Consider the following 17,864-nt stretch of genomic DNA (forward strand, 5'->3'; position numbering starts at 1 on the left):
AGAGGGGACGGGGGAAACACCGGGGGCCCGGGAGGCGTCCGGCGCGGGCGCCCCGGTTCGCGCCCCGGGCGGAAGCCGCGGGCACGCTCCGGCTGGAGCCGCGCGGGGATCCGCTGGAGGGGGCGGGGCTGACGCCCCCGACGTCACCCGGCTGCGCCCATAACAGGGGCACCGGGATGCCCAAGGAGGGGGAAGCGAGCGGGCAGCCACCCTGGCTTCCCGGCACCCCAAGCACCCGGCTTTCCAGGCGACCAAGGGAGACGACCCCGGTAATTGGAGGCTCGCACTGGGACGAACCCGGCGTCTACGACGGGGTAAGTGACCCGACTCTGCACCGGCCCAGGGGGCCAGAGCAGCGGGGGTGGAAGGAGTCCGAGGCGGGGCCGTTCTGGCGCCCGTGGGCAGGCGAGTTTCGGGCGGCTGCCCCGCCTGCCGTGAGGGGAGCGCCTTAAAGCACCCATCTCACTTAGGGCCTCGGGCTGGGACCCGGTGGTGAGGGCGGGCCCGGGTCCCCCACTCCCCCACACCCCGACCTCAGCGCAAGCCCAAAAGGCGGCGACGGTTGAACGCAACGAGGCGAGGGGGCAAAGAATAGAGGGACGGCTCAAGAACCCCGGTCGGGCCCCCGACCGGGGGCCGCCCGGGAAGATACAGGTCCGGGTCCGCTGAGCCCCCTCGACCCCCCCAAGGGGCGAGGGGTGATCGCACCCGGGGCCGGACTCGCCCGTGGACCCCGGAGGGCGGGGCAACTGGGCATTTGGAAGGCGGTGGGTACGCGGAGCCCCACCCCATCCCGCTGGCTCAGCCCGGGGGATTTTGGGGGTGCGGGGCTCGCACCCTTAAAACCCGCCACACTGGTGGAGAATGTGGGTGCCGAGGTAGTTCCCTCCCCATAGACGAACGTGAACAGGCCAACCGGCCGACAGAGCCCGCGTGGGGCGAAGAAGGAACGGGCGACCCAATGGAGCCCCGACCGTTCCTCGAATGGTTCAGCGAGAACCAGCAGCAGCAACGCCAGGCCCAGCAAGAGCAACAGGCCCAACTAGTCCAACAGCTGACCACGCAGTTCCAGGAACATCAGAGGCTGCTGATCCAAGAATTAGCAGCCCAACAGGAGCGGTGGCGGCAGACAGTGGAGAGGCGATGGGGAACCCCGGTCGGAGCACCGGGGACATCGGGCGAAGGACCCAACTTACCCCTGCGCCTGACGAAGTTGGGACCTCAGGACGACCCAGAAGCATTTTTAACGACTTTTGAAAGGGTGGCGACGGCTGCCCGGTGGCCGCCGGACCAATGGGCGACACTGTTGGCCCCCTACTTAAGCGGACCCGCCCAACTCGCCTACCGCAGCCTGGCCGTAGCGGACGCCTTGAATTACCCGAAGGTCCGCGAGGCGATTCTAGATCAGGTGGGGCACTCCCCCGAGACTTGCAGGCAGAAGTTTCGGCAGGAGGTGTTTAGAGGGGGCGACCGGCCTTGGGCGGTAGCCCAGCGACTAAAAGAATGGGCCAACCGGTGGCTAGAGCCCGAGCACAAGACGGGCAGCCAGGTCTCCGAAATGGTGGTGATGGAGCAGTTCATCCACATTTTACCGAGGGACGGGCAAAGGTGGGTCCGCCGGAACCAGCCCGCAATGCTCAATGAGGCCGTCACGCTGATGGAAGCCCACCTCCTCGCGGAGAGGGAAGAGGGCGGCGCCGGATGGGCCACCCCTCCTGCCCCGAAGGTAGGGGGGTCCCGGCCCCAGGGGAAACCTCCAGGGGGAGAACCCTCATCAGGGGGGCGCAGGGGACGCGATACCCCCCCCCGGTTGGCCCCGGCCCCCGCCCGAGAGAACAGACGCTGAGCGACGACCCGAAGGGGGGCCACGGGAGGTCCGTCAAGGAGGAAGAGGGCCCTGCTTCCAGTGCGGGCAGGAGGGGCATTTTAAGCGGGAATGTCCCTTAATGGACTGCACCCTAAGCCAGGGGGCGGCAGCCGAGCCCCGGGAGGACGGGGGAACCCGAGGGGGTCCCTTGGTCCATCGAGTATGGCTCGAGGGCCGCCCCGTTCAGGCATTGGTGGATTCGGGCTCCACCGTCACCCTCGTGAGGGCCGACCTCGTCCCACCTGGGCACCCAGAAGGCGAACCCGTGTGGATGAGGTGCGTCCACGGGGACGTGAAGGCATACCCCACGGTCCAACTCCGCCTGACCGGAGGGGGACAGGACCGGGTTTGGCCGATAGGGAAGGCCAAAACCTTGCCGTACCCCGTCCTCATCGGCCGTGACTGGCCCGGGTTCGAGCTGTTCCTAAAAGGACAGGACACTCCGGCGGAGGAAGGAGGCCGAGGGGGGGTGGCTGGCGACTCGACGCCGGCAGCAGCAGAGAAGGAGAGAGCGATCTGCCTGGAGCTCGAGACGGCGCCGGACTTCCTGACCGAGCAACGGATGGACCCCACCCTCCAACATGCCTGGGACCAAGCGGGCACCCCTGACGAGCAAAGGCAGGGCGAAGAGAGGGCACCGCAGGGACCACAGTTCCAGGTATGGGGCGACCGCCTATACAGGGTCACGAGGGAGGCAGCAGGGGGGGTACGGAAACAACTCGTGGTCCCCACCCGCTTCCGTCGGGAAGTCCTGGAGTTGGGGCACGCCGTCCCCTGGGCAGGGCATCTCGGCCGGGAGAAAACCTTAGACCGGGTCCTGCAGCGGTTTTTCTGGCCCGGCGTTTTCAGGGCCGTGCGAGACTTTTGTGACTCCTGCCCGGAATGCCAGAGGACGGCGCCAGCCAGAGTACCAAAAGCTCCCCTTGTCCCCATGCCAATAGTGGCGGTGCCATTTGAACGGATTGCCATGGACCTGGTAGGGCCACTGGAACCCTCGGGGCGGGGGCACCGTTACATTATGGTAGTTGTCGATTATGCCACCCGGTACCCCGAGGCGATCCCGTTAAGGAACACAAAAGCCCAGACGCTAGCGCGGGAACTGCTCCGGGTCTTCTCTAGGGTAGGGCTACCCCAGGCCATCCTTACGGACCAGGGCCCGAATGTAACCGCCAGGGTCATTAAGGAGTTGTGCAAAATGTTAAAAATCCAGCGGCTGCGAACCTCAGTCTACCACCCCCAGACCGACGGATTAGTTGAGCGGTTCAACAAAACGCTCAAGGAAATGCTGCGACGATTCGTGCTGGAGGACCCCCGGGGGTGGGATTTGATGTTACCTAGCCTTATGTTTGCAGTGCGAGAGGTCCCGCAAGCCTCCACGGGTTTCTCCCCCTTTGAGCTGCTGTACGGCCGCCGGTGCCGTGGGATTCTGGACCTCCTGAAGGAAGGATGGGAGAACCAGGCTTCTACCGGACGAGGGACAGTGCAGTACATTACGCAGCTCCGGGAGAAGCTGAGCCGGCTGGGGGAGTACGCCCGACGGAACCTGGAAGACGCCCAACATCGCCAAGCCAGGTACTACGACGCTAACGCGCGACGTCGGGAGTTCCAACCGGGTGACCGGGTTATGCTACTCTTACCCACAAAAGAGTCGAAGCTCCTGGCGCAATGGCAAGGCCCCTTTGAGGTTATCAAGAAAGTGGGGGAGGTCGATTACGAGATCAGACTGTCGGGCCGGCGCCAGGGGACCCAACTCTTTCACGTTAATCTATTGAAGAAATGGGTACCCCGTGACACCCTGCTGATCGCACCCCCGTCCGAGGAGGAGGACCTGGGACCATGGGGAGGAACCGAGACGGGGCCCGTAGAGGCTAGCCTGAACCCCAAACTGACTCCTGCCCAGCAGGGGCAACTGCGGGGCCTCCTCCACCAATACCAGGAGACACTCACGTCGCGCCCGGGCCGAACCACGATGGGGGTCCATCAGATCGTCACAGAGGTAGGCCGAACCGTGCGGGAACCTCTGCGCCCCCTCCCCCGAAAAGCGTGGGACACCGTGAGGCGGGAAATTCAGTTAATGCGGCAATGGGGGGTTATAGAGGAATCGGTGAGCGAGTGGCGCAGCCCCATCGTACTAGTCCCCAAGGCGGACGGTTCCACACGCTTCTGCATAGACTTCCGGAAGGTCAACGCTATATCCCGGTTCGACGCTTACCCCATGCCAAGGGTGGACGAACTATTGGAACGGCTGGGACAAGCGGTCTACATATCGACATTGGACTTGTCTAAGGGGTATTGGCAAATTCCGTTAGACCCCCAGGCCCAAGAGAAGACCGCCTTTTCGACTCCGTTCGGCTTGTTCCAGTTCCGGACGATGCCGTTCGGACTCCACGGGGCAGCGGCGACCTTCCAAAGAGTGATGGACCGGGTGTTGGCCCCCTACGCCGAGTTCACCGCCGCCTACATCGACGATATCGTCATCTATAGCCGGACATGGGAAGAGCACCTGGGACATTTACGAACGGTATTATCAGCCTTACAGAAGGCCGGCCTCACTGCCAACCCAAAAAAATGCCGCTTCGCGCAGCATGAGGTTTCTTACCTGGGGTACACGGTGGGGAGGGGGAGGCTAAAACCTATTTTCAGCAAAGTGCAGGCACTGAGGGAATACCCCATCCCGGCGACCAAGAAACAGGTCCGCCAGTTCTTGGGACTCGCAGGGTATTACAGAAAGTTCGTACCTCAGTTCGCGTCGGTGGCGACCCCCCTAACTGAACTGATACGAAATTCAGAGCCCACCAAAGTACGTTGGAACCCGCAGGCGGAGCGGGGTTTTTATACGCTAAAAGAAAAACTAGCCGCCGCCCCCGTGTTAAGGCAGCCAAACTTTGATGAACCCTTCATTCTTTATACAGATGCCTCCGAGGTGGGACTTGGCGCCGTATTGACGCAGGAGGGACCAGATGGGGACCACCCCATCTTATACCTTAGCCGCAAGTTGCTGCCCCGGGAGCAAGCCTACGCAACTATTGAGAAGGAGGCATTGGCGGTAAAATGGGCGGTGGACTCCTTGCGATACTATTTGTGGGGGAATAAATTCAAATTGGTGACGGACCACGCTCCACTGGTCTGGCTTAACTCAATGAAAGAGACCAATGCGCGTATTATGCGGTGGTACCTGGCCCTGCAGCCCTATTGCTTTGAAATAGTGCACCGACCCGGGGCCACCCACCTTAACGCAGACTTCTTTTCCCGGATAGGAGGACCCCCCCCGGACGGCGACCTTTCCAAAGGGGGGAGGTGTGTGACGGACCCGGCAGGGTCCGCACTAGGGGCGGGGGAGGCCCCCCCGCTCCGGCAGAAAGCGGCGGCCAGGGACGGCCAGAAGCCGCTCGGCGCGGCGCCGCCGGCTCCGCCGCGGCTAAAGGCGGGGGCAGGCGCGCGCCAGAGGGGACGGGGGAAACACCGGGGGCCCGGGAGGCGTCCGGCGCGGGCGCCCCGGTTTGCGCCCCGGGCGGAAGCCGCGGGCACGCTCCGGCCGGAGCCGCGCGGGGATCCGCTGGAGGGGGCGGGGCTGACGCCCCCGACGTCACCCGGCTGCGCCCATAACAGGGGCACCGGGACGCCCAAGGAGGGGGAAGCGAGCGGGCAGCCACCCTGGCTTCCCGGCACCCCAAGCACCCGGCTTTCCGGGCGACCAAGGGAGACGACCCCGGTAATTGGAGGCTCGCACTGGGACGAACCCGGCGTCTACGACGGGGTAAGTGACCCGACTCTGCACCGGCCCAGGGGGCCGGAGCAGCGGGGGTGGAAGGAGTCCGAGGCGGGGCCGTTCTGGCGCCCGTGGGCAGGCGAGTTTCGGGCGGCTGCCCCGCCTGCCGTGAGGGGAGCGCCTTAAAGCACCCATCTCACTTAGGGCCTCGGGCTGGGACCCGGTGGTGAGGGCGGGCCCGGGTCCCCCACTCCCCCACACCCCAACCTCAGCGCAAGCCCAAAAGGCGGCGACGGTCGAACGCAACGAGGCGAGGGGGCAAAGAATAGAGGGACGGCTCAAGAACCCCGGTCGGGCCCCCGACCGGGGGCCGCCCGGGAAGATACAGGTCCGGGTCCACTGAGCCCCCTCGACCCCCCCAAGGGGCGAGGGGTGATCGCACCCGGGGCCGGACTCGCCCATGGACCCCGGAGGGCGGGGCAACTGGGCATTTGGAAGGCGGTGGGTACGCGGAGCCCCACCCCATCCCGCTGGCTCAGCCCGGGGGATTTCGGGGGTGCGGGGCTCGCACCCTTAAAACTCGCCACAGTAGTCATCCGCAGTTGCAAATGAAGCCCGGGATTTGAATTTCCCGGGCTTCATTTGCATGAAGCTGGCCAGCGCCATTTTTAAATGCCGGCTAGTTCGAACCCCGTGCCGCGCGCCTACACGCGGCACGGAGTAGCTAGTTCGGATTAGGCTTCGTGGAGTACAGCTAGTTCGGATTAGGAAGCTTAATTCGAACTAGCTACTCCGTGCCGCGTGTAGGCGCGCGGCACGGGGTTCGAACTAGCCGGCATTTAAAAATGGCGCCGGCCGGCTTCATGCAAATGAAGCCCGGGAAATTCAAATCCCGGGCTTCATTTGCAACTGCGGATGACTACATTACCCCCGCTAGTTCGAACTAGCGGGGTAGTGTAGACATACCCAGAGGGTACTGAGGGAGTTGGCAAATGTCATTGCAGAGTCTTTGGCCATTATCTTGAAAACTCGTGGAGATTGGGAGAGATCCCAGATGACTAGAAAGAGAAAAATGTAGTGCCCATCTTTAAAAAAGGGAAGAAGGACAATCCAGGGAACTACAGACCAGTCAGCCTTACCTCAGGAAAAATCTTGGAGGGAATCCTCAAGGAATCCATTTTGAAGCACTTGGAACAGGGGAAAGTGATCAGAAATAGTCAACATGGATTCATCAAGGGCAAATCATGCCCGACTAATCTGATTAGCTTCTATGATGAGGTAACTGGTTCTGTGGACATGAGGAAGTAAGTGGATGTGACATACTTTGACCTTAGCAAAGCTTTTGATACGGTCTCTGTGGCGGGGGCGTCCCGCCACTCCCGGAACTGGCCGCGACCCGGGGGCGCCCCGATCGCGGAGGGACGCTGACAGGGCCGGCCAGCCGGAGCCGCATGGAAAAGCGGCGTCTGACCGGCCCCGCGCCAAGCCTGACGTCACCCCCTCGCCGGGGGAACATGGCGCCCAAAGAGGACGCAGGAGGAGACGTCATCTCCCTGCGTCGGGCGGGGGATTTAAAAATCATGGACGCCCGCCAGGTAGGGAGGGGCGAGCAGGGAGACCGGACCACCCAGGAGGAACCGTGGGGGACGGGATACTGGCGGCCCTGGGTGAGGCTAAACCCAGGGGGCCAGGGATGAAGGGCAAGAGGCCCGGGGAGAGAGAGAAGTGGCCCAGGGCGGGGCCACGAAACCCGTGAGCGGGGGAGTTTAGGGTGCGCAGACCCCCCCCCCCCGTTATTGGTTAGGACCAGCGTCCTAGCTTTAGGGCCCTGGGTCGGGGTCCGGAGCGAGGGCGGGCCCGGACCCCCTTTCTCTCCCCCTTCCCCAAGAGCGTGGTCATTGGGGCCACGGCCATGCAACCCGTGTGGGACATCGCGCAGAGGGCTTAAGAGGTTCTACGAAGCCTCGCATAGGGAGAGGAGCGCGCCCGATGATAGCCGGAGGGAGTGGGGAGTTCCCCCCCCTTTCCGGGACGGGGGCGCGTTACAGTCTCCCACAATATTCTTGCCAGCAAGTTAAGGAAGTATGGATTGGATAAATGGACTGTAAGATGGATAGGGACATTATTAAGGGCCCAAAAGCAAGCTATTCTACTGTGTAGGAACAATAGAAAGTATGGCAAAAGAATGCCTAGACTCAACCAAGAGATCTTGCATGATCTAAAAATAAAAAAGGAGTCATATAAAAAGTGGAAACTAGGACAAATTACAAAGGATGAATATAAACAAACAATACATGTATGCAGGGGCAAGATTAGAAAGGCAAAGGCACAAAGCTAGCTAAAACTCGCTACAGACAGAAAGGGAAACAAGAAGACTTTCTATAAATATATTAGAAGCAAGAAAAAGACTAAGGCCAGGGTAGGCCAGGAGTGGGCAAAAGGATCTCCACGGGCCAGATTTGGCCTGCCAAGTGGGTTGATCCGGCCAGTGGAGGCCCTGCCGCTCCCCCGTCCTCAAGTCAATTAGGGTCTGGGGGCGGGGGAAGTGCACAAAGTTTCCTCCGTCCTGCCTGGAGCACATAGCACTTTGAAGTGCTGCACGCTCCTGGCAGGGCTGAAGGAGACGTGCTCTCCTGCCCCCAAGATCTACTTGGCCTGGGGGTGGCGGAGAGTGCAAAGCCTCCTCCCGCCCAGTGAGGAGCGCGTGGCACTGCCAAGTGCTATGTGCTCCAGACAGGGAGAAGGAAACTTTGTGCACTTCCCCCGCCCCCAGACCCTAATTGGACTGAGGGTGGGAGAGTGCTCGAAGTCTCTTCCCACCCTACCAGGGGCATGGGTGCTTAGTGGGAAGGAGGGAAGGGGATTGGGCTCACCCACCCCCAGAGCAATCATGGCCTGTGGGCAGGGAAGCCTGGAAGTATCCTGGCCCCACCCCTTCCATTTTAGGCCTTGCCCCATGGGTGGCCCCAGCCAAAAATTATTGCCCACCCCTGGGGTAGGTCCATTGCTCAGTGAGGAGAGAAAAACAGTAACAGGAAACTTGGAAATGGCAGAGGTGCTTAATGACTTCTTTGTTTCAGTCTTTACCAAGAAGTCTGATGAAGGAAAGTCTAATATAGTGAATACTATTGAGATGGGTAGGTTTAGAAAATAAAATAAAATAAAATAAAATAAAAAAGATAAAATCACATAGAACATTTAAATATCTACAAATCACCAGGGCCTGATGAAATGCATCTTAGAATACTCAAGGAACTGATAGGGGGTGTATCTGAGCCTTTAAATATCTTTGAAAAATCATAGAAGACAGAAGTGATTCCAGAAGACTGGAAAAGGGCAAATATAGTGCCCATCTATAAAAAGGGAATAAGAACAACTCAGGAAACTACAGACCAGCCAGTTTAACTTCTGTGACAGGAAAGATAATGGAGCAAATAATTAAGGAATACATCTGCAAACACCTGGTAGATAATATGGTGATACATAACAGCCAGCATAGTTTTGTAAAGAACAAATCATGTCAAACCAATCTGATAGCTTTCTTTGATAGGATAACAAGTCTTTTGGAGAAGGGAGAAGCGGTAGATGTGGTATACCTAGATTTTAGCAAGGCACTTGATACGGTCTTGCATGATCTTCTTAGCAATAAACTAGGCAAATACAACTTAGATGGGGCTATTATAATGTGGGTGTATAACTGGCTGGATAACCATTTTCAGAGTTATTAACGATTCACAATCCTGCTGGAAGGGCAGAACAAGTGGGGTTCCTCAGGGGTCTGTTTTGGGACCAGTTCCGTTCAATATCTTCAACAATTTAGATTTTATTGGCATAGATAGTGTGCTTATTATGTTTGCAGATGATACAAAGCTGGGAGGCATTGCAACTGCTTTGGAAGATATGGTGTGACGGACCGGGCCATGTCTGGGTATAGTTGAGGGCGTCTGCTCAGGGCAAATTGCTCAACTTCGGGGCTCCTTACAGCCTCCAGACTGGTGACCTCTCCAAACAGGCCACAAATCAGTCCCACTGAGTGCTTCAGCAGCCTGCCTGAAGCCTCATGAGCAAAACCCCTCCGACACACCAGCAATATCTGTGCCCCAGATGGCCCTGGGCCTCATACACAGGTGCGGGGTCTTAGCACTCAATCCCACCTACCCCAAATGAGTTCTGTCCAGTTTCAAGAAACCAGCCACAGATCCCTGGTCAATTTACCTTCTGGACCTAACCCACAAATCACACTGAGCCTATCCTTTAGAATCTACCATCTAAAGGTTTATTACCACAAGAAAGAAAAGCATGAGAGTAAGGTTGCTAAAGTATCATACATTACATGCATCGAATCTCCCAGTTCTCGATGCAGGCTCTAGCAGAGATGTTACAGCTAGTGGCTTAAAAGTCCTTGTTGCGCATCCTAGATCAGGATGGGTCCACAGTTCTTTCCAGCCCTTCGATCCCTGCATTGCTACCTCTGGGATGAAGTGCTGAGCTGAGTACCAAAATGGAGTCAGCCAAAGGGCCCCTTTATTCATCATTCCTGGTCTCTTCTTGGCTGCAGCAGGTCACCTGGCCAGCGACCTATCACTGTGTTCCCTGCTGGTAGCCCGTAGGTGTCAGTCACCATTCCCGAGGCGTGTTCTTGGCCCATTGAGTGCTATTGTCCCACAGGGCCTCGCTAATTAGAATGTCCATAGGCTGGGCTCTGCCCAATGCTCAACCACATTCAGAGAGATTTCCAGTCTCTATACATCAGAGAGGTAGCCAGGTTAGTCTGAATCTGCAAAAGCGGCGAGGAGTCCTTGTACATTCTGGGAGGAAGGGCTTGAGTTCAAAGAAAAAATACTCCTGGCTATTTGTGAGATCAGATGCTCCATTGGCCTGCTGAGCATTCTCTGTTTTATCTACAGTGTCCTCCTTGGTGTTGCCCAAGGCTTCCTGAATTGTTGCTTGGGAGGTATGCACAGACAGCTTTTGGACACTAGTTGGGTCCTCACTGTCCTGTTAGAATCCCATGCAGCTGCTCATAAGAGCATGTTTGCAGCTCTGACCCAGACTGACCATTGCCTCCTTTGTCTTCTGGTATGCCTACTTGAGCTCCTTTATTTTCACGCAGCACTGCTGGGTGTCCCTGATGTATTCTGGTTCCATCATGCCCTGCACAATTTTGGAATAGATATCTTCTGTTGCTTCTGAGTTCTGCCTGAACAGATTCCTCTCTCACATAGCAATCAGATCCAGGATCTCCTACATGCTCCTTGCTGCAGCTCGTTTGTGACCTTGAGCATTCATGGTCAAGTGTGCTCTGAGGTGTGCTGTTGTCCAAGACTGTCGACTGTAACAGCGCTGTGTCTGCGCTATCCCAAAGCTGACCATGCACAGTTGAATTTAGTGTTACTCCTCATCAAGGAAGAGTATAGAAATCGACTGTCATTAAAGTCAGTGGAATGGGCTTGGTGGGACAGACTCATTGTTTATAAAATCAATCTAATATGCCTAACTTTGACCTAAACTCATAGACCAGGCCTTAGATTGCTCACCAAAACTTTTGAAGTAAAGCAAACTGTCATGGGAGAAGAGGGAAGGGCCTTTCATGGATACTAACTGGTTTAAAGATAGGAAATAAAGGGTAGGAATAAATGATCAGTTTTCCAAATGAAGGGAGGCAAATAGTGGTATCTCCTCAGGGTGTGTACTGGGACCAATAATGTTCATTAATAAAGGGATAGATAATAAGACAGAAAATATCATATTACTTCTATATAAATCTATGGTTTTCCCAAATCTTGAATACTGCCTGCAGATGTGATTGCCCCATCTCAAAAAAGATATAGTGGAATTGGAAAAGGTTCAGAAAAGAGCAACAAAAACATTATTAGAGGTACGGAGCAGCTTCTACATGAGAAGAGATTAGTAAGACTGGGACTTTTCATCTTGGGAAAAGAGATTAATAAAGGGGGATATGATAGAGGCCTATAAAATCATAAGTAGTGTTGAAAAAGTTAAATAAAGTGTTGTTTACTCTTTGTCATCGGTAGAACCTACCAGTCTGATAACTATATTTTCCTTGAACTTCTCAGAATGTTGTCAGCCATGGCCTCACACTTTTAGATGAGGCAGAGCATCACTGGTCAGTGAGATATAAGAACAAAGCAAAGTGAGAGCCCCGCTGCAAGAACTAGGTGTTGGAGAAAAAAAACTGCCCCCCCCCCCGCTCCAGTAAAAAGTTTGGCCAGGCCGCTTTTGCTATAGTGGGCTTCAGTACTCCTTGGGAGAAACCGGCTGCACCCTTCCTGCATACCATTGCCTTTAGAAAAAGGGAAGGTGTGAAAAGGGGAAAATAGCCTCAGACTCTCACACCTGTCACCTGCGCGTGAGAACTGTGGGGCTGACCTGGTTGCATGAAACCTGCACGGTTTGGGCCCAACCCCTAGGACACAGACCCCCCCACTCGGTGACCGTTGGGCCATATATGGTAATGTGCAAGCGCGGGAAAGCGATGTGCAGAGTTGGGGATAAATACCCATCACACAGTACACTCGAGGAGGTCTTCACAACACACGACCACCGTGCGTGTGCCTTCCCATATACTCCAAAGTGTTGCCGGCCTGATCAACCAACTAGCCACCTCCCCTGACTCTTGGGCATAACCAAGGCTTTTGCAACCAAACCGATATCTTTGAAATGTTCCGTGTGCTGTGTAAGTTTGTATATATGATTTGATTTTCTTTGTTGTATAAGCTTAGTGTTGTAGTTGTTTTTGGTAGTACATAGAGTTTGTAGTTATTATTGTTATTAATTAGTGTAGCTGGATATCTTTAGAATAGAGACTATTCCTCTTGCCATTCCCATATTTCTGACACGTTTAACTAGAAACCGTAGAATAAATATAATAAATACTGTAAATTCATTATTAACATGGTCTATTAAAAATCTTAGAATAAATACTATAAATTCATCACTGTCATAAATAAATATCTTTTATTTGCTAAAACGGTCCGCCTGGTTCTGTCCTTCCCCCCTTGGGTATGCATCATTGGACCTGTGATTCTCGCGACACTAGGGTTCACCAAACACAAAAGGCAGCAGGTTTAAAACAAACAAAAGGAAATATTTCTTCATCCAATGCACGGTCAATCTGTGGAACTCATTTTCAGAAGATATTGTGAGGGCCAATAGGGCTCAGAAATGAACTCAATACATTTATGAAGGATAAGTCCATCAATGGCTATTAGCTAGAATGGGCAGGGATGCAAAACTATGCTCTGAAGTGTCCCTAGCTTCTGTTTGCCAGAAGCCAGAAATGGCTGATAGGGGGATAGGTCACTTGATGATCACCTGTCCTGTTCCCCATGAAGCACTTTTCACTGTCCATTGTTGGAAAACAGAGTACTGGCCTACATGGACCATTGATACGACCCAGTAGGAATGTCCTTATATTTTTATATTATGTTAGCTAACTTGCCCAATGTCACTGAGTATATCAGCTTCAGAACCAGAAACCCATGGCTCCTGATTCTCAGTGCTGCTGTAGATCCACAAGATTGATGTAACTCCTTTTCAAATTAAAGTAAGTTGCAGCAACAGTATCAAAGAGGTCCTGTATTTATCCTGTAGTACAGATGAAAAATATGAATTGCAAAACATAAACAAATTGTTTTCTAGGATGTTTTCATTGTTAGGCCTGTATTTGCGGGTAGGCAACCCACATAACCACCTAGTGTACCAGACATGAGCAGCAATGGCTCAGAGTGCTGTTTTTGTTGTTAGCAACAAAAGGGAAAACAGAATGTTTAAAGTACATTGTTTCAGGTATTATGTATTCCTTTTTCCTTAACTTCCTAGAATACTGTGGGCCTTGGTAGAACCTACCAGTCTGAGAACTATATTTTCCTTTAACTTCTCAGAATGTTGTCAGCCATGGCCTCAGACTTTTAGATGAGGCAGAGCATCACCCATCAGTAAGATATAAGAACGAAGCAAAGTGAGAGCCCAGCTGCAATATTGTGTGTGTCATAATATTGTGTAATTGTGAAAGTGTACTTGTCTTTCAAGACTTGAAGAGTGTAAGACACCTAATGAGAAGCCTGAGATATCTATCAAGCCCCAATCTTCCCAACGTTATAAAAGAAATACTGATACTTTAGTGATAGAAATGTAGCCGTGTTAGTCTGGTGTAGCTGAAACAAAATACAGGACTATGTAGCACTTTAAAGACTAACAAGATGGTTTATTAGGTGAAGAGCTTTCGTGGGCCAGACCGTGATGATCACCTTTCGTGGGTCTGGCCCAGGAAAGCTCATCACTTAATAAACCATCTTGTTAAGTCTTTAAAGTGCTACATAGTCCTGTATTTTGTTACTTTAGCATATTTTAATATGAAATGTCTAATGACTTCTAAGACTGTAGAAGAGGGATGGACAAAAGGGCCTCTGTGGGCCGGATCTGGCCTGCCAAGCAAGCTGAGCCGGCCTGCGGAGGCCCTGCCACTCCCTCTGCCTCCAGGCCAATCAGGGCCTGGGGGGGAAGCATGCAAAGTCTCCTTCGCCCTGCCTCCTGCCTGCAAGGTGTGCACGGCACTTAGAAGCGCCGTGCGCTCCTGGCATGGCAAGAGGAGAGTTCGCGTGCTCCCCCTACCCTCAAGCCCTGCAAAGGGCATGGTACTTCTAAGCGCCACGCACTCCTTGCAGGATGGGGGCAGGGTGGGAGAAAATTTGAGTTCTCCCCCCGCCCCCAGGCCAATCAGGCTTGGGGTGGAGGGAGCGTGTGAAGTCTCCTCCCATCCTGCAAGGAGCTCAGCACTTAAAGTTAACCACCAGCTGCTGCTCAGCTGGCGGTTGACTCTAAGCATGATATTCCCTTGCAGGGCAGGGGCAGGGAACAAGAGACGTCATGTGCTCCCCCTCCCCAGGCCCTGATTGACCTGGGGGCAGCAGGGAGGAGCATGTGAAGTCTCCTCCCACTGCCCTAAAGGGAAGTGCAGTTCTCACGGGGGGGGGGGGGAAAGGGGCAAAGACTTTGCGCACTCCCCCACTCCCAGACCAATCAGGCACTGTGGGTAGGGAAGCACAAAGTATCCTGGCCTTGCCCCTTCCACCTGAGACCCTGCCCCTTCTGAGGTGGCCTGGGGCTACTTAAAAAATTTCTGAAGTGGCCCCTGGTCAAAAATTATTGTCCACCCCTGCTGTAGAACATAGGCTTTTGCTCTCTTTAATATCGTTTTCCCCCATAGGAAATAAAAGATGCCCCCAAAGATGACTTCAGGTGCTCGAGCGACAAGTAGTCCTGTAGCACCTTATAGACTAACAGATGTATTGGAGCATAAGTTTTCATGGGCAAAGACCCACTTTGTCAGATACATCGTTAGTGCTCAGGACTACTTGTCGCTTTTGCAGATCCAGACTAACACGACTACCCCTCTGATACTTCAGGTGCTCAGTTTAGGAAGTAAAAGGTCACTTGCAATCTAGTTTGAAGCAAGGGGCAAATCTGATGGGGAAAAATATCTGAAACATAACAAAGCCTGGGGTTTTGGCATCAATGATTGTCCCAGTGCAGAAAAAAATTGAGGAGCAAAGTGTAAATGATGGATCTCCTATTATTAAGAAATTAGCAGTTTTACCTGAAATTAAATGGAAACGTGAGGAAAGTGATGAAGAATCAGGTAGGTATCGGTTGTATAATATCAGGATGTGAGAGATGCAATCCTTTAAGAAACCTCTTGGTGATAGGTTGAGTAAATATGGAATGACCATCAATTTTGCAATGGAAGGCCATTATAGCTGCTAGGTATACTTTGATGGAGCTAAAGGAGAGCAATGATAATTTTAAGGTGAGTAAATTATCGAGGATAAAGGACATGGATGTTGAGGATGGCTTCTGCCCTCTCGATGTGCACCATATTGAGAATCGCTTCCATTTGTAAGTGTAGGAGGTGTGGGTGGAGTCCTTAAGGCTGTGGATGAGGACTGCTTGGATCTGTTCCAGAAAGGCCAGTTCTCCCTGGGAGAGCCATAAAGGAGCCATGCTGTTAGATGTAGCTTGTATAGATCTGGGTAGGTTTGCCCTGTCTGCCCCAGAGTGATAAAATTGTGTTGGAGGGGAAATTGATGGGTGTGTGCATCGACATTTTGAGGAGAAAGTAATACCATGGGTATCTCGACCAGGCGGGGGCTAATAGGATGACTGTGGAGCCATCCGTCCTGATCTTCTGAATGACCCTGGCAAGAAATGGTATGGGGGGGAAAAGCATAAGCAAGGTCCTGATCTCATTGGATGAGGAAGGCATCCCCCAGAGATCCTATCCTCATACCCGCTCTCGAGCAGAATTGAGTGCATTTGGTGTTGTGCAACGTTGCAAACAGATCTATCGATCATTGGCCCCACCTGTGAAAAAGGGAGCATGCTATCAAGCAGTTGAGTACCCATTCGTGATGTTAGGGGAAATGCCTGCTGAAAGCATCAGCCGTCACCGTCACATTGGAGATGCCTGGTATGTGGATCGCGGAGAGGTGGATATTGTGTCTGATACAGACGTTCCACAATTTTATGGCTTCGGTGCAAAGGGAAACTGTATGTAATGAAAGCAAAGTAATGAAATGTAAGAAAAGCAAAATGTGAGCATAGAAAGACATGAGACTGAGAATCTAACAGTTTTAAAGTATCAGGTTGGGTCGATGAAATTTTAATTAGCTCTAACCAGTGAACAAGCTCCTGGAGCTTGTCTTGGCAAACTTTGTGCCTAGCATGGTGGAAAAACATGATTCCTCTGTAGGTTAAACTAGTGTTGCACTGTAGGGTGCTGATGTTTTGCTCATGAGGAATATTGTACTGTGTCCTTTTTGCAAGCAGGGCATCATGATAATAAGGAAGCTGATTGTACTGAATTATGCATGCTGATTTCTGATCCATGCTACTATCTACTAGCAATTCTGCAGACCCCATCGAGTTGCAGAAGGGACACACACAGTGAGGAGTCTGAGAAACAAACACTGCTTTTTATCTACTTGATCTGTCCATGCCTCAAGTGAGCTATTTTATACAGAGATTTGTCTACCACAAATACAAGATGGGTGAGGTAATATATTTTATTGGACCAGTTTCTGTTGCTGAAAGAGAAACTCTCAAGCTACACAGAGATTTTCTTCATCTACAAACATGGCTACAACGCAGCAAGCTTACATAATTATCATTGCAATTTCACTTACAGATTTTATTTGGAGGGTCATAGCCTAAGGAACCTTCCATGTTTGTCCTGCTTTTATACTTTTGATCTCTTGCCCTCAAAGCTATGGAAGGCTGGATTCCTCTCAGACGCTGTCAAGGCTACACTCAATCTCAGTTAGGCAGGGGGGTTTCCATCAAATGACATTATTAGGTTGATTTTTATTTCCTAAAGTAAAAATGGGAGGACAAGGGCTTGCCTAAGCTACACACCAACCTAGGACCCCCCCCCCCGTGGATGGTGAGTTCTATCAGCCTGTGGTTCCTGAGCACCAGGAATATTCCTGGCCCAGAGCCCTGCTCCACCAAAGTTCAGGGCCAGGTTTCTCCCCTGGCCCTGACTGCCACCCTCGTGTGCTCCCACTCATGCATCCCCTGGCCCCACCTGGCACCTCCAGGCCATTTAAAATGTGCAGCATGGACGTAGTGGCTTATGGCTGCCAATACAGGCATCCCTGCAGCCCCATGTGGCCCTCTTCCCCCCCACAGCCTCCAGACCCAAAACACTCTCCCAGAGCCCAATCCCTTCACCCTCCTTTTGCACTCCCACCCCATGCCCCAGCCCAAAGCCTGCATCTAGCACCCAGATGCCATCCCAGAGCTTGCATTCCAGAGCCTTTCCCAAACCCACATTTCTTCACAGAACCCAAGCCCTCACCCCTTCCTGGACCCAAACTCCCTCCTAGAGCCTTAGGCAGGTGTATGTGTTGGGGGTGGAGGAGGGACTTCCAGTGGAAATGGAGTGTAGGCTCTAGGCATTCTGGGCACCACCAAAATATCTGGAAAGCTGCCTCCCCCCCCCCAACTCAGGGCTCACCAGAGCTGCCTCCTACCTACAGCTGGGGCTGAGGCCTGATACCCAAGCCCTGTGTCACTCATGGCTGGGGCTCAGTACCTAAGATCTGTACCACCTGCAGCTAGGACTGGGACTGAGGCTGAACCTCCCCAAGATCTGTGCTGCCAATGGCTGGGGCTAAGTGCTCCCTGGCCCATGATGACCAAAGGTAGGGTTGATCTAGGCTGATCTCCCCCCACATCCCTTGAACTCCATGCCATCTGGGAATGAGG

The 17,864-nt window shown here is 53.6% G+C and overlaps 1 protein-coding gene across 1 annotated transcript; it reads left to right on the forward strand.

Moving 5' to 3' along the window:
* Window positions 1-3,139: 3,139 nt before the first annotated feature.
* LOC142827776 (uncharacterized) lies at window positions 3,140-4,914 on the forward strand. The gene is made up of 2 exons (XM_075923522.1): window positions 3,140-4,388; window positions 4,780-4,914. The coding sequence occupies exons 1-2, from the start codon at window positions 3,150-3,152 to the stop codon at window positions 4,810-4,812; spliced, it is 1,272 nt and encodes a 423-aa protein (XP_075779637.1). The 5' UTR covers window positions 3,140-3,149; the 3' UTR covers window positions 4,813-4,914.
* Window positions 4,915-17,864: the final 12,950 nt, after the last annotated feature.

Source organism: Pelodiscus sinensis, chromosome 3, assembly GCF_049634645.1.
Source record: "Pelodiscus sinensis isolate JC-2024 chromosome 3, ASM4963464v1, whole genome shotgun sequence".
Classification (NCBI taxonomy): Eukaryota; Metazoa; Chordata; order Testudines; family Trionychidae; genus Pelodiscus; species Pelodiscus sinensis.